This window comes from Pelophylax lessonae (genome assembly GCF_965119305.1).
Source record: "Pelophylax lessonae genome assembly, chromosome: 8".
NCBI classification, from domain to species: domain Eukaryota; kingdom Metazoa; phylum Chordata; class Amphibia; order Anura; family Ranidae; genus Pelophylax; species Pelophylax lessonae.
In genome coordinates, this window is record NC_138775.1 from 179,997,808 (window position 1) to 180,015,079 (window position 17,272).

The following is a 17,272-nucleotide window of genomic DNA, read 5'->3' on the forward strand; positions in this document are numbered from 1 at the left end:
CCTTTACATCCGAGTTTAGATATACTTCTATTTGTCCCCGTCAGAGCTGTGTGAACATGTACTGTATTCATGACAATATTCCCGCAATTTCTCAAGAATCCGCTTAAAAGGAATATCAAATAAGGGCTCTTTCAAACGGTCCACCTCCGTAGGCGGATCCGTGTAGCTCAGCGGGGATCAATCCGCGATCCCCACTGAGCCGGCGGATGACAGCTCCATCTCTGCTTGCAGAGCGGAGAGGGAGGTGTCTCAGCCCCCGCTGCCCTCTATGGGGGATCGGATGAGAGCGGACCGCTTGTCCGCTCTCATCACATCCGATCCGATTACTGAACGGATGAAAAAATAGGGTTTCCATCCGTCCAGATTTCACACACAGGATCGGATGCGGATGGCAGCGGGTGTCAGCGGAGGTGTCTCCGCTGACACCCACTGCCCCATAGAGCTGCATGGAGGATCCGATCAGATCCGCCTAAAAAACTGACAGGCGGATCTGATCGGACCGCCCGTTTGAAAGAGCCCTTAGAATAATCCGCCCAAGAAGAATAGTTTTCCCTAAAACGTCTTTCAGGACAGCACCTTAGAGAGATGGCTCCTCCCTCTCCTCATCAGGAAACACCCCATCCACCAGATTTTAAAAGGAGGCTTCTCCCACCATTCATCAGTTTTTGTGTTTCCTCCGGCCGAGGAACACCTCTGTGGGGAGCTGGGCTCTTAAGGTGCTATCCTGAGAGACCGGGCTTCCTACGTCCACCTACCCTTTTTTGGAGACGATTGCTTCTCCCATTCACGCGACCGACTGCAGTGCATGGGCTCCTTCTTCCTCTTCAGTGCTCTAGGCTGAGTCAGGACCCCGCAGAGCACAGCCCTGGGAAGGCATCTTGGAGGAGCGGAACGATTTTTCTTAGGCTTCCGCCGCCTTTTTTTTTTTTCAAATTTGCCGCCATTTCTCCGGATCGAGTGACGCTCGTCCGGACCGGAAGTGAGGTTCCGGAAAGGGCAGCGTTCTGCAGGGGGCGTATGGCGTCATTTCCGCCGGACGCAGAGGAAGAAGGGAGGAGCAAGCTGGTGCCTTATTCCGGATCCGGTCCAGTGCAGGTGCGCTTTGGTCTCCGGAACCGGTACCGAAGCCACGGGTGATACCGCTGCCAAGCGATGGAAGCTTCTTCAGCGAGTGGGACAGGCACAGGCACCAGTAAGGCCCAGGTAAGGGGTATCTTTATATGGCCTATCTTACTGTGGGGTCTCTCTCCATCCCTTTTATCTTTCCCCCCGGTGGCTGGGGGCCTGTCAGGGCACATGGGACTTCCCTTAAAAATGTCTTTCTGTGCACCTTGGTGACCCTGAGAATCAGGCTGACTCTTAAGAAGCATGTGTATGTTTTCCCATTCATGTCTTCCAGGCTAAAAGCTCGGAAATTGTTTCCAAGAGAAAGTGTACTTCATGCAAAGCAAAGTTGTCGGAAAGCTGGAAAAAGACACTTTGCCAGGGATGTATTGATGCACTAGTAAAGGAAGAAGCATCTACAGTTTGTGCCGATCTAGTCGCATCTGTGAGGAAGGAATTGGATGCTACCATCCAATCTTTTCGGTCATCCCTACAGGATCCTGCCTTGAGTCAGCCATCAGCCTCACTGTCCTCTCAGGGTTCACAGTTGGTTCCTTCGGTGGGGACAGAAGGGGTTCCTTCCACCCAAGGAGATAATTCCCCCTCACATTCCAAAGAGGATTCAGAGGAAGAAGAGGAGGGAGGGGCACAAAGTAGGCCCACTAAATACAAACTATCCTTAGAGCAAGTGGATGGTCTCCTGAGGGCAGTTTACATCACCCTGGGTCTAGAGGAGGAAAAGAAGGAACTGTCCCTACATGACAAAATGTATGCAGGCTTGGAAGAGCCTAAGGGCCGTATCTTCCCAGTGCATCAGACCATCTCAGATGCAATAAAACATGAGTGGGCTGATCCGGAAAAGAAAACCTTCTTCCCTAAAGCCTTTAAAAGGCGATTTCCTTTTGATGAGGACCCAGGAGCTCCCTGGAATAAGATGCCAAAGATTGATGCAGCCTTCTCCCAGGTTTCTAGGTCAACAGACCTAGCATTTGAAGACATGGGAGTCCTGAGGGATCCCATGGATAAGAAGATGGACCAGCAACTTAAGAGATCCTGGCAAACCATCATGGGGAATCTGAAACCTGCCATGGCAGTAACCTGTGTGTCCAGGAATCTGGAATACTGGCTTAGCCAGCTAAAAGCACACATCACAGCAGATTCACCTAAACAGGAAATTTTAGATTCCTTCTCCACGCTCTCCACGGCCATAGCCTTCATTGCTGACGCTTCAGCAGAGTCAGTGAAGATGACAGCAAGATCTGCAGCTTTATCCAACTCAGCCAGAAGGGCTCTTTGGTTAAAGACATGGCCTGGAGATACGGCTTCTAAAAATAAGCTGTGTGGACTTCCTTTTCAAGGGGATCTACTATTCGGGCCTGGGCTAGACTCTGTTCTAGATAGAACAGCGGACAAAAAGAAGTCTTTTCCTGTGAAGAAGAAACAGGCAGCAAAGAAGCTTTTTCGACCTCAAAAAGCTCAGCAAAATAGCAGACCCCAGGAGAAAAGAAGAAACTGGTCGACACAAAAACCCAAAGGGAAAGGAGGTGTTCTCTTCCATCCTCCTGTGTCAACCAACAAAACACAATGACAAAGCATTGCCGGTGGGAGGAAGATTGAGGGAATTCCTCCCCTATTGGGCAGCCATGACAGAAAGTCAATACATTCTGGATATGCTGTCACAAGGCTACAACATAGAGTTTGCAGAGACGCCACCCGAAAGGTTCTTTGTCACAAGCCTCCCAAGAGATGCAGAAAAAGCCCTGGCTATGATGGACCTGCTAAAGGACCTGAGGCGACAGGGAGTTGTCTGTCCAGTACCAGTGGAGGAACAACATCAGGGATTTTATTCCCACATATTTTTGATAAAGAAACCATCGGGGGATTTTCGTCTTATATTGAATCTGAAACCACTAAACAGGTCAGTTCTGTACAAAAAGTTTCGAATGGACTCAATTCTTACAGTCAGAACCCTGTTAACAAAAGGATGCTTCATGGCATCAATCGATTTAAGGGATGCTTACCTACATATCCCTATTGCCCCTCGCTCACAGAAATTCCTAAGGTTGGCGGTAAATCTGGGAAAGGAAATGCTTCACATCCAATTCAAAGCACTCCCTTTCGGGCTATCATCCTCCCCTCGTATTTTTACGAAGGTTATGGCAGAGTGTTTAGCCCCCCTCCGCCTTCAGGGAATCTCTGTGGTGCCCTACCTGGACGACCTGCTTTTCTTTGCCCCGTCAAAGGAAAAACTTCAAGAGGACCTGCACAAGGCAAGAGGTCATCTAGAGTCTCTGGGATGGATAGTAAATATCAAGAAGTCAAATCTCACACCGGCTCAACGGGTTCAGTTCCTTGGGTTTCAGATATGCTCTGTGGAACAAAGAATCTTCCTACCAGAAGACAAACAGGTCAAAATACAAAATTTGGTAGCAAGGCTACAAACAAATCAGTGGTGGTCGATCAGAGAGATCATGTCAGTCCTTGGAAATCTGACTGCATCAATTCCAGCCGTCCAATGGGCGAGGCTTCATTTTCGACCACTCCAATATTTCCTCCTCAGAATCTGGGATCACAATCCAGAGACTTTGGACTTAAAGGTAATGATCCCCACCAAGGTCAAGAGGTCCCTTTGGTGGTGGAGAAATCAGATAACCCTGTCCCAGGGTTTGGCCTGGTCCTTCCCAGCAGACCAGAGGTTAACAACGGATGCCAGCAGTTGGGGGTGGGGAGCCCACTGGAACCAAAACCTGGCACAGGGGGTTTGGTCTCAGACCGAGACAAGGAAATCCTCAAATTGGAAGGAGTTAAAGGCAGTCGGCTTAGCCCTAGCTGCCTTCTCTCAAAATCTTCAGGGGACTCATGTTCAAGTCCTTTCAGACAATGCCACTACGGTGGCATATCTAAACAAGCAAGGGGGCACAAGAAGCAAAACCCTACAGCTGTTGGCAACGGAAATTCTGCAATGGGCGGAAAGGCAGTTACTTTCCTTGTCAGCAATCCACCTAAAAGGTACATTAAACAGTGTGGCGGATTATTTAAGCAGGCAGAAGATCCGAGAAGCAGAATGGAGCTTGAACCCAGAAGTCTTTATGTTGATAACCAAGACTTGTGGAAAGCCAGAGGTGGATCTGTTTGCAACGAAAGAAAACGCAAAACTTCCACTTTACTTCTCACTCCACAGAAACGACAACTCTCTGGGAGTAGATTCCCTGGCACATCCCTGGAGGTTTAGGTTGGGGTATGCCTTCCCCCCCTTCCAGCTCATTCCGTTGGTATTGAGAAAAATCCAAATGGAAAGAGCCTCAGTGATCCTGATCACACCTTATTGGCCCAAAAGGGTTTGGTTTTCGACTGTCCTTAAACTATCAGTCAAACCTGCTTTTCAGCTCCCTCTTCGTCAAGACCTACTGCTTCAAGGTCCAGTCTATCATCCAGAAGTGGAAAAGCTAAAGCTCACCGCCTGGTATCTGAGGAGCAACTGCTGAAAAGGAAAGGATTTTCAGACGCATTAATTGCTACTCTACTTTCCAATAGGAAAAAAGTCACAAGGAATATATATGCAAAAGTTTGGAAGACATATAATACCTGGTGTGAATCTAAAGATCAAAAATTGAACAGTATTACTTCAATTTTGGAGTTCCTACAGGAGGGCGCAGGAAAAGGTTTGGCAGTAAGTACCCTCAAGGTACAAGTTACAGCCCTGGGGGTATTCTTGGAAAGGCCCATTTCTTCAGAATCTTTAATCATCAGATTCTTCAGGGCCCTTACCCGCTCCAGACCAGTGCCTGTCAGAAGCTTCCCCAAATGGGACTTGTCGGTGGTCCTTCAGGCCTTCACAAAGGAACCTTTTGAACCACTAGAAACGGTTACACTAAAAAACCTTACCCTCAAGACGGTCTTCTTGGTGGCAATAACATCAGCAAGAAGAATCAGTGAATTACATGCTTTATCAGCTATCGAACCTTTCTTGTCCATATATCCAGACAGGATAATTCTCAAGACGGATCCAGGGTTTCTCCCAAAAGTAGCTTCAACGAGAAACCGCTCACAAGAAATTGTGTTACCTACCTTCTGCCCTAATCCATCAGGAGATAAGGAAAAAAGCTTTCACTGCCTAGATGTAAGAAGGGTCCTTATACATTACTTGGAGGTTACTAAAGAGTTTAGATCATCAAACTCTCTTTTTGTTCTTTTCTCTGGCAACAAAAAAGGTCGCCAGGCATCAAAAGGATCAATAGCCAGATGGCTCAGATCCGCTATTTCAGAGGCTTACTCCCAAATGAAATTGTCTCCCCCACAGGGGATCAGAGCTCACTCTACTAGAGCGTTAGCCACTACATGGGCAGAGAAAGCTGGTGCCACTCCAGATCAGATCTGCAAAGCGGCTACGTGGTCAAGCTACTTTACATTTGCAAGACACTATAGGTTGGACCTTTTGGCAGCTGAAGATCAGGCTTTTGGCAGAAAGGTCCTGCAAGCTGTGGTCCCTCCCTAAATTGAGTAAGTCTCGATAATCCTCTCTAAGGTGCTGTCCTGAAAGACGTTTTAGGGAAAATTCAAGTTGGACTTACCGGTAACTTGTTTTCCAATAGTCTTTCAGGACAGCAGGAGGATCCCGCCCTATTGTATAAAATGTATTGCTGTGATTAACCATATCTGTTTATGTGTTCCAGCATGGGCCGGAGGTACTCTTCTACAAACTGATGAATGGTGGGAGAAGCCTCCTTTTAAAATCTGGTGGATGGGGTGTTTCCTGATGAGGAGAGGGAGGAGCCATCTCTCTAAGGTGCTGTCCTGAAAGACTATTGGAAAACAAGTTACCGGTAAGTCTAACTTGAATTTTCAGTCACGCACATGCGCAGAGAGCGAGGCAGAATCTGACACTTAGATTCTACATCCTCCATGGTTTTCCTCTTGTCAGGTTATGCCTCCGAGAAATTGCGCATGCACAGTGTGATCACACCAGCTGATTATGAAATCAGCTGGAGTAACGTTGCATACTGTGCATGCATAGTTCGTTGGATGCATTTTTTGACGGGAGGCATTATTCGATAGAACACCGGCCTTAAACTTTTAATGTTTTTTAACATTGCACTGTTTATCTCCTACTCACCTCCCTGCCTGTCTCTAGCACTGCACCCTGGGAGGGGACAGACCTTGCAGTGTGACGAGCACTGTCTGGTTGCTTGCCAGGAAAAAGGAATGTCAGGCTCTCCATATTTATCATCATTAGTCATTTAGGTCAACATTGGATCATTCAGAGATCCTCACTGAACTTCTGGAGAGAGTTTGCTCCACTGAAAGTAAAGGGGCTGAATCATTTTGCACGCCCAATTTTCCAGTTTTTTATTTGTTAAAAAGTTTTAAATATCTAATAAATTTCGTTCCACTTCATGATTGTGTCCCACTTGTTGATTCTTCACAAAAAATTACAGTTTTATATCTTTGTTTGAAGCCTGAAATGTGGCAAAAGGTCGCAAAGTTCAAGGGGGCCGAATACTTTCACAAAGCACTGTGTGTGTATGTATGTATGTATGTGTATGTGTGTGTGTGTGTGTATGTATATATATATATATATATATATATATATATATATATATATATATATATATATATATATATATATATATATATATATATATATATATATATATATATATATATATATATATATAAAAATATAATTTTTAGGGTTACATATGCTTTAACGTCGGTAATGACTTGGGGCCAGGAAGTGACAATCTCTTAGGCTACATTCACACCTGAGCGTAGCGTTTTTCGCGCGTTTTTTACCGCGATTTTACCGCGATTTTTGCGGCGATTTTTACCGCGATTTTACCGCGATTTTTACCGCGATTTTTGTGCAGGCGTTTTTAGATTCAATAGAGATCAATGGAAAACGCCTGTAATCTGCCCAAAAAGAAGCTCATGTACTTTTTTGAGCGTTGGGCGTTTTGTATACAGCTTCAAAACGCTCAGATGTGAACAGGGGCCATTGAAATGAATAGGATTTGTCTTGTTGGGCGTTTTGAGAGCTGATCCTAGAGCAGAAAAACGCCCCAAAAACGCCCCAAAACGCCTACATGTGAACGGAGCCTTACGGAACTGATTGTCAGTGATGGTTCAGGACCTGGCAGTGGACATCTCTCACAGCTGTAACCTCTATTTAGACACAGCAGAAGAATCCCTCCCTCTCTCCCCCCCAGAACAGCACCCTACTCAGATGGCCACTTCTTTCTGTCCTCCACATGACTGCCCCAAGCCTAAAGATTCTCTATTTTCCCTCTTCCAACACCCTGCACTGCTGGGACTTGTAGTCCCATCCAGTCCACAGCATGATGAACTCTCTGATGACTTTATTTCTAACAATGCCAGGCTGTTCCCATAGCAGCCAATTGCACTGTTCTCTGCTGTCCCGGTGGTGTGCAGCGCTCTCTAACTGTACCACAGCCCTGCTAAACATCTTGCTTGCTTTAGCTCTTTTATGGGCTGGGAGAACAGCTGCAGCACTGGCTGTGTGTGTAGTATAGACAGACTGGTCCGTATGGCGGTGGACAAGAGCGCTGCAAACCCAGGCTACAGAAAAAAAAAACTGCTGTAACTGCTTATAAAGTTTTTAGCAGGAGTTCAACTCCCAATTTGTTAGTCAAGTAGAAATCTGCTAATATAACACCCTCCTCGTCCCAGACTCGCAGTGCTGCTGTCCAAAGGTGTCTGCATTACAACCTCATCCGGAAAGCAGACACCCTAAAACAGGAAATGTGTTATTGGCTAAATCCACTGCAGCCACAACATGTAATGCCTCGTACCCACGCAACGATTATCGGCCGACCGATCGTCCGACTTTTGTCCAGAGTTGTGTTTTGTTGGTTGGAATGTGCCTAGACTGCACACGAATTTTCTCGGCCAACAAAAATCTACTTCTGAAGTGATGTCATGTGCTGGTTTACTTTCCGTGTGTTTTTTTTCTTCTCTGAGCATGCCCAGTCTTGCTCATCAGATTTTTGTCTGCCGAAATCTGTACTGACTGACGGAAAATCGGCCGTTGTGTTGACGGCCAACAAAAATTTTATAGTCTGCACACCAGATTTTTTTCGGCCGAAAAGTCTGAGTCTGTTGTCGGAAGCATCATACTAACAAGCCGAAAATCGGCCGATCGGACGTTGGCCGAAAATTCACGGCCAATAATCGTTGCGTGTGTACGAGGCATAAGATTGGTAGGCTGTAATATTGCATTTTTATTTTTGGGTTTGATACATTTTTCATTTAAATAAATCCATCCAAATCTTTGTGTCTGTCTAACACTACCCTCATCCCAGATTGATAATGCTGCTGTCCTTTGTGGAGACACTGTAGGACAGAAAGTGTTTCTTGCCAGGTTAAAAGGTAAAAATAGAGGGAAAATCCATAAAAAAAAAAAAAAAAAAAGCAGTCACCAGAACAAAGGATTGGTAAGCTGTATTAAAGTACATTTTTGGTTTAATATCTGTTTAAATATGTTTAGCCCCTCCTGATGCTTTGTTTTACTAAATGTTTAGCATTGCTTCAGAATGATGTGATTTTTCCTAATGTGATGCTTCTTGATGTCTTCCAGGTGCCAAAGGATCCGTATCTGCATAGAGCTGCATGTAGCTACCACACCTGTCCATAAAAAGGTATGTGTACTTTTCATCTGTAATCTGATGTTTATTGGAAGAAGGCTGATGATATTTGCTCTACTACGGAAAAAAAAGTGAATTTAACCATTGATTTTTATAGCACTTGGCTTTTATGTCTGGTAGAATTGTCTCATTAGTATAACATCTCAGCAGTCTTCATGCAATTGCTCTCTTATAGGTAGGTACTATGAATGCTTTGTATGTGATGGTGTGACCCTGCAACTGCCAGCTGAAGTGCCCTAAAGAAGAGGCTTCAGGGGATGGGTGGAGGAAGCCTGCCACAGAAAGGAATAGAGTATTGCATCATCTTCCTCCACCCCTAGACTTAGGCTCGGTTCACACTAGGGCGACCTGTCAGGTGACTTGGTTCCCTGACAAGTTGTGCCCCATTCAGTGCAAAAGAACCGTTCACTAAAATATAACAAAAACAAATGTACGGAGAATATAATGAAAGATCAAATCATAAAAAATAATCAGTTAAAAAATACCAATAATAAATATGTATATAAGAGCCGGTTCACACTGCCGCGACCATAAGTCGCCCCATGTCGGAGCGACTTTACCGCGACTTGTGAATTATTTTGTGTGACTTGTTTGGCCAATCAGAATATGATGTGTTGTGACCTAATTCCCCTTTTCGGTTTTCTTTTTACTCCTTTCCTCATTGCCCACCAGTGCCACATATGTGCCCACCAGTGCCACGTATCAGTGCCACGTATCAGTGCCACTTATCTGTGTCCACCAGTGCCACTTATCTGTGTCCACCAGTGCCACTTATCTGTGTCCACCAGTGCCACTCACACAGACCAAGCAGAGATAATGGAATATATATATATATATATATATATATATATATATATATATATATATATATATATATATATATATATATATATTATACCATATAGGCATGGCTGCAATGTGGGGAATGCCTGGCTAATCTTTCTTCTTCCTGGAAAGTCTGATAACAAGTCGCTTCAATTAAGATAAGGAGGCGACTCCCATTGAAGTATATGGGACAAGTCGGATCACAGGTCGCCTCAAAGTAGTACAGGACCCTTTTCTGAAGTTGGAGCGACTTCAGTAGTGGCAATTAAGACGGCACTGATTGATTAACATTGCTTTTATGTCAAGCGACCTGGGGCAACACAAGTCGCCTCACAAGTCGTGCTAGTGTGAATGGGCTCTAATTCACCACATTTTTAGATGTGATGTAAACAAATAATTAGGAATTACATGATCATGAGACCAAAATTAAGTGTGTGTGTGTGTGTATATATATATATATATATATGTGTAATATTTATATTATTTTAAAATTCTATTTATTGTAAAAAAGATTTTTGATTTTACTATGTACAACTGTTAATTTTGTTGCGCATGAAAAGGTGCTAGTGGATGCACTGATTGTATTAGTTGGGGAAACTTTAAAATTGGAGGACACAGCTATGGCTGTGTCGGCTGCGCAAGTGCACTTTGGTACCCACAGAGCCTCAAAGGCGGCAAAGGTATTCCCCTTTCTCGCCTATTCCAACAGCATTGTCACGAGTCAGCGGGGTACCCAAGCGTTTCGCTAGAAGGTATATTTTTGAAGAGTCCCTATTAAAGAAACTGACAGTATCACCTGTGGTGGACTTTAAGGTTTTATTTATTTCAGGTACTTGTATAGCGCTGTCAATTTACGCAGCGCTTTACATATACATTGCACATTCACATTAGTCCCTGCCCTCAAGGAGCTTACAATCTAAGGTCCCTAACTCGCATACATACACAGTAGGGGCAATTTTTGTTTTTTTGTTTTTTTTATACAGCATCCAATTAACCTACCAGCATGTCTTTGGAGTGTGGGAGGAAACCGGAGTACCCGAAGGAAACCCACGCAGGCACAGGGAGAACATGCAAACTCCAGGCAGGTAGTGTCGTGGTTGGGATTCAAACCAGTGACCCTCTTGCTGCTAGGTGAATGTGCTAACCACTACACCACTGTGCCGCCCAGGTTTCCAGGTTAATTAAAGCCACCCTTCTCCCGGTGGAGGACTCTCCATTCTTTAAGGACCCTTTTGACAAGAGAGCTGAATCTCTGGTCTGATACCTTTTTACCATTGGCGGTTCCATTTTGCGGCCAGTGATTGCCATAACTTTGGTTTCCCAGACCTTAACGAAGCTTCTGCGCCAGGATTTGGAAGAAGGGCAACCTCCTTCTGATCTGGCGGACAAGTTGGTCCAGGGGTTGCAGTATATCTGTAATGCATCTCTTGATGCGGCCTCCTTAGCTTGCAGGGTGTCTGTGACAGCGGTGACCTTTCACCGCATGATATGGCTTAAATACTGGTCTGCAGATCAGGCTTCCAAGAAGGTACTGATCTCCTCTATGTAGGAGACTGCCTGTTCAGAGCTTCCATGGAGGAGATCATTAAGGGTCTTACAGATGGTAAGAGTACTCTGCTTCCGCATGGCTACCAGGAGCAAAGAGTCTCGTCGCAAACGTGGCCCTTTGTTCTCGGTCCATAAGCGGTTATTTCATCTCTTGGGATATAAGAACCAGGGGTCAAAATCCGCCCGTAACCCCGCAGGAGGTTTGAAGAGACCCTGGCCTGGTAAGCCGAGAGCGGGTTCTTCAGGGACCACAGACAAGCCCACTTCTGCCTGAAGGGGCGCCCTCAGCCGTATCTGGGGTTGGAGGATGTTTTCGCTTCTTTCTGGATCCGTGGACCTTGATTCAAATGGGTCTACGAGTTGATTCGGTCCGGTTACAAGATCCAGTTTTGGTCCTTGCCTCCTGCAAGGTTCTTCCTCTCCCAACTTGTGCCAGATGGCCTACGAGGGCTTCTTGGGGTGGTACAGGACCTGCTCCCACAAGGGGTCATTGTACCGGTTCCACAATCGGAACACTTTCAGGGGTTTTATTCAAACCTCTTCACTATACTCAGGAAGGGAAGGCAAGGTCCGCCAATCCTGAACCTGAAGGCCTTGAACTGCTTTGTTCGAGTTCATAAATTTCAGATGGAGTTTATTTGCACGGTAGTTGCATCCTTCATCATGGGGTTTTTCTGGCCTCAATCGACATCAAGGAAGCTTACCTTCATATCCCAATATGTCAGGCATCAGTGTTTCGTTTGCTTTGCTGTGGGCGAGGAGCACTACCCATTTGTGTCGTTATCCTTTTGGTCTCGCCTCGGCTCCTCGGGTGTTCACAAAAGTTTTGGCCCTGGTGTCTGCTACGGCAGAAGGGGATTGCGGTACTGGGGTACTTGGATGACCTCCTTCTGCGAGCAGAGTCTCCGAATGCCTTACAAGGCAATCTGAATATTTTGGTGCGAACTGCAAGAATTAGGGTGGAAACTGAATTTCCAAAAATCTGGTCCCGTCCCCCAAACTGGACTACCAGGGCCTAACCCTGGATTTGCCCTCAGCCCGGGTGTTTCTTCTGGAGGAGAAACCCCAAGTTGCAGGATGCGATTCGGCTCCTGTTGTCCAACCGGCAGTGATCTCTCAGGACCAGCATGCAAGTGCTGGGCCTGATCTCCACCTTCGAGGAGGTTCCATACCAGATATCTGCAAAAGGAGATTCTTGCCAAGTGGAACAAGAATCCACAGTTTCTAGACAATTTAAACCTGTTGATCCGGGGTACGAGGGAGTCCCTAATCTGGTGTCTCCTCTCTCCGGCGCTTCGGCAGGGAAAATCCTTTCTCCTCCTGTACTGGACGGTGATCACCACGAATGCCAGCCTGTCTGGATGGGGAGGTGTCTTGGGCACGGATTGTGCTCACGGGGTTTGGACTCTGAAGGAGAGTCCAGCCTACTGATCAATATCCTGGAAATTCGGGTGATCAGGCTTTGCCTGACCCAATGGACGGATCGTCTACAGGGGTGCCCAATAAGGATTCAATCGGACAATGCCACAGCCGTGGCATATATCAATCATCAAGTGGGCACTAAAAGTGCCCTAGCAGCCAGGGAAGTAGCCGGCATTCTAAGGTGGGCAGAAAGGTTCCTTCCAGTCATCTCTGCTGTGCATATTCCAGGGGTGGAAAATTTGGCAGGCGGGCTACCTCAGTCGGCAGACATTGGATCAGGGAGAATGGTCTCTCCACCCGGAGGTGTTTCATCAACTGTGTCTCCGGTTGGGGACTCCCAATGTGGACCTGTTGGCCTCTTGTCTCAACAGGAAGGTTCGTAGCAAGGTCACGGGATCCTCTGGCTGACGCCATAGACGCTCTGGTGGCCCCTTGGGACCAGTATCCTCTGATATATGCATTTCCTCCGATAACTCTTCCGCCGAGACTCCTGCGAAGAATCGAGGCAGAAGGGATTCCAGTCATCTTAGTGGCCCCATACTGGTCTCGCAGGTCTTGGTACGCAGACCTGGTACGGCTGGTCGCCGATGTCCCTTGGAGACTCCCTCTCAGAGAAGATCTTTTAGCTCAAGGGCAGATCTGCCATCCTGCTCTACAGTCGCTGGCTTTAACGGCTTGGCTATTGAAAGCCAGGTGCTGAAGGATAGAGGGGTATCCTACGCTATTGGGGGGGGGGGGGGTTCCCCAGTTCCTTTTTGGTGTCTCGTGTCTTGGAATTTTTCCAAAGAGGTGTAGATCAGCGTTTGGCCTTGGGTATCATCTAAGGCCAGTTTTCGTCCCAGGCAATTTTTTCTTTATCGCCCATTGGCCACAAATTCCTTGGTTCACACCTTTGTTCAGGGGGTCTGCAACCTGGCTCCCCTGGTGAGGTCATCGTTACCTCCGTGGGACCTTAATTTGGTGCGGTCGGTTCTTCAGAATCCGCCTTTTGAAAATATTTGTAAACTTCTTCTGCTTACTTTGTCGCAGAAGGTAGCTTTCTTGGTGACTATTACTTCTGCGCGCAGGGTGTTGGAGTTGGCTGCACTGTTGTATTGTTCACCTTGCCTGGTTGTTCAGAGACAAAGTGGTGCTTCATAACCCTGCCAGTCTTTCCTTCCTAAAGTCGTCTCTGCTTTCCATTTAAATGAACACATTGTGTTGCCTTCCTTGTGTCCTAAGCACCCTAAAGACATTGGCTTGCATTCTTTGGATGTGATTCTGGCGATCAGGGTGTACCTGGCAGCGACTGGGTCTTTCCGGAATTGGATTCGCTATTTGCCCTTATGGATGGACGCCGAAAAGGGCTGACCTCGTCTGCTGTGGCTATTTCCAGATGGATCAGACAGATGATGGTGCAGGCCTACTCTATTAAGGGTCAGGATCCTCCTTTCCCTGTTAAGGAGCATTCTACAAGGGCGCTTTAGTGCCTCTTGGGCCATCCGTCATCAGGCGTTAGTGGTGCAGGTTTGCAAGGTGGCCACCTGGTCGTCCGTGCACACTTTCACAAAGTTTTATAAGGTGGATGTGTTGGCATCTGTGGATGCTGCCTTTGGCCGCAAGGTTTTGCAGGCCGCTATTGGGAGAGGATTAGTCCTCTTTGAGGGTGTATTTTTTTTTTGTCAGGTGAGCTCCAGTTGTTTTTGGTTGAGCTCATGTTTTACCTGGCTGGCTACGTTTAGCCCTTGAAGTGTGTTTATTGTTGTGTTCTTCCCACCCTTCAGGTTGACACTGCTTTGGGACGTCCCAAGGGTCAAGATGTGGAGCTGTGTCCGTCAATGAACGAAAGAGAGCTGGATTTTTGTCTTGCAGTAAAATAATTTTCTCTGATGTTCTTTGACGGACACAGCACCAGCCCCTCTATTGTGTTAGCTTATATTTTCTTCTGACACTGCCTGTTAAAAAAATGAAGCAGACCTATAGCAGAAAGTGCAGTATACCCCCTGGGACTGCCCTATAGGCGTAGGCAAACGTTTTTCCACCTAGTGCCCTACTCCTGTAGGGGGCAGCACAAACCCAAGGGTCAAGAAGATGTGAAGCTGTGTCTGTCAATGAAAATCAGAGAAAAGGGTTTTGTGGCTAGAAAAAAAATCCAGTTTCTTGCAGAGCGGCAGCATTCCCTGTGACGGTCAGCTGTTTAGTGGAGAGAGCCCACAGAGCTGGCCACTTAGGGAAAAGGGAAAGCCTGTAATGTTGAGAGAGGAAAGGAACGAGGGTAGGGGGAATACAAGACAAGACATCCTGTACAAACAGTGACCATTATTTTATTTTTTTTGTTCTGCTGGATTGCTGCACATATCTGAAAGCAATAAACAAAGGAAAACATTATTTGAGTACACACACCTCTTTGTATTTAGACATTTTGTTCATCCTGGAATCTAGCTATAAAGCTGAAATCTGAGATTAAAATAAAAAAAGAACAATGCCCTTGCTGTCGTTTCTCCCAACACTGCAAGTGTTGAATGCTTTGTTAGGTCTAAGGGGTAGAGGAATAGGCTGTAATACTTGCCTTATTTGTCACTCTCCCAGCATTCTCTTCTCTCCATTGTTCTGGGTTGTGGGAGCCCTTCCTATCCTAATTTATAATGAAGACCCAAGGGTCCTGCATTGTGTTTGATGACATAAGAATGTAAGGAGGAGTGCCTTAGAGAAGAGGCTTCAGGGGACCAGTCACACATCTTAAAGGAAGGCTTCTGGGGTGAGGAAGTGGTTAAGTGGTATTACAGCTTATTCTTCTACACCTAGATTTAGGCCTAGTTCACACCTATGCGTTTTTTTTTGGGGCTTTTTGCAGAAACTCACTACAGTCCATTTAACATGGTTTTCATATGGGACGAGTTGACATCTATGCTTTTTTTTTTTTTTCAGCTTTGCTTTTTTGGAAAGGGTCAGGGACTTTTTAAACGCAAAATGGTGTGTTTTTTGGTTCAATTGACTTTAATGGAGTAGCTGCAGAAAAGCAAGTAGTGGGTTTTTGCGGAGTTGTTTTTTTTTTTTTTTTAAACTCCCAACAACAAATTGTTTCAAAAAGACAAGCTTCAAAATGCGTGTGCAAAAAAAATGCAAAAGGCACTGCAGAGATGGATCAAACACAAACTGTGTAGGTTTGAACCAGACCTTAATGAGAATTTAACTCTTGCAGAGTGGAGAGGACCCACTGTGGGGGTATTTTTTATTTTTATTTTTTTCCTGGTGCCTAGTTAAGCTTTTTTTTTTTTTTTTTTCTTCTGCAAAGACCCTCGCGTTTCACTACCTACCAAGTTTTAGGTGTTGCCTCCTGTTTTAGTCCTTCTCTTACTAATGCATTGTTTCCTTTCCTGCAGGATCTTGTTGTTCGGATGACAGATGATACAGATCTTTTCTTTTTGTATAATCTTGTCATTTCTGAAGATGATTTCCAAAGCCTGAAGTTACAGCAGAGTCTGCTGGTAGACTACACAGCATTTCCTCAAAAGTTTATAGATTTACTGCATCAGTGTGTAAATGAGGAGAACAAAGATGCACCGAGGTAAGGAACTGGGTGACATGTCTATTTAACTTTTGCAAGTTGCATGAGGTACTGCTGAAATCTTTTGTAGCTTTTTTTTTTTTTTTTTGTTTATCCAATCATTTTGATAGCTTTTTTAAAATTGTAAAGGGATCAAAAGCGGTCGGTTTTTTTTTTTTTTTGTCATTGGGTAGATTTTAATCAAATTTCTGTCCCGTAGATGCAATATTAAGCTATAGAAAAGTAATTTCAAAGTGAGGGAAATCTCTCTTGGATAGTTGTCACTAGAAAAAGTGTCTATTGGAAAAATTCCTATCGTTTTCCAGTGAAAACTTAAAAATTTTGATCTTTCTCTTTTAAACTCCTGATGACAGTGGTCACCAGGACAAAAGAAAAGGGTTAGGCCACATTCATAGGTCACTCCTGGGTTCAGCTTTTCTAAATGCAGAAGAAGCCATCTGGGAAGTGTAAACGTTTGTGCCTCCCAGATTTTTTCCTGCGTTTAGAAGTTCCTGCTTTAACCCTTTTACTGCCAAAGTTGATTAAAATAAAAAATGTTCTACTTACCTGCTCTGTGCAATGGTTTTGCACAGCTGCCCTTGATCCTCCTCCTTCCTGGGTCCCCCGCCGGCACTCCTGCCTCTTTCTGCTGTGTCTGAGCCAACGAGGATGGCGAGAGCCTCTGCTCTCGTGCACAACACTGGATCGAGATCGGGTGAAGGTAAGTATTAGGGGGGCTGGGGGGAACATACTAACTAAAGGTTTTTATCTTCATACTTAGAATGTGTGAATGTAAAAACCTTCAGCCTTTAGAACCACTTTAAAGCCCCCACAGGTCATCACTTTAGAGTTATCTGTGAATGGCCTTAGAATTCTTTCTCACTCAGACGTGCAGGGCGATATGTAAAGTGTAGTGCAATCAATTTTTTCATACATAGGTGCCCTGATGGGTGTGCCTATTTTCATGTGTGTGCGTACGTGGGCAACATTTTTTGGGGGAGGTGTTCTTACTGCTTTGGTGTAACTTTTTTTTTTATTTTTTGTCACTTTTTTTTTTTCACTAAAACTTTTTATATCGAGACGTTTAATGAGACATTATGGGTCTTGTAGATCACTGATGTCTCACCAGCCTTTCATTTAGACTAATGGAGCGCAGATCACTCAGTTCCAGGGGTCACAGTGGGCA

At 45.4% G+C, this 17,272-nt stretch overlaps 1 protein-coding gene across 1 annotated transcript in view; it reads left to right on the plus strand.

Annotated features, from left to right (window-relative positions):
* Positions 1-17,272, plus strand: part of SASS6 (SAS-6 centriolar assembly protein) — a 56,542-nt gene that overhangs the window by 4,254 nt on the left and 35,016 nt on the right. The window contains exons 2-3 of the mRNA XM_082265525.1: positions 8,699-8,759; positions 15,923-16,107. Coding sequence (XP_082121651.1) covers positions 8,699-8,759; positions 15,923-16,107 — 246 coding nt within the window. The remainder of the gene's footprint in view (positions 1-8,698; positions 8,760-15,922; positions 16,108-17,272) is intronic.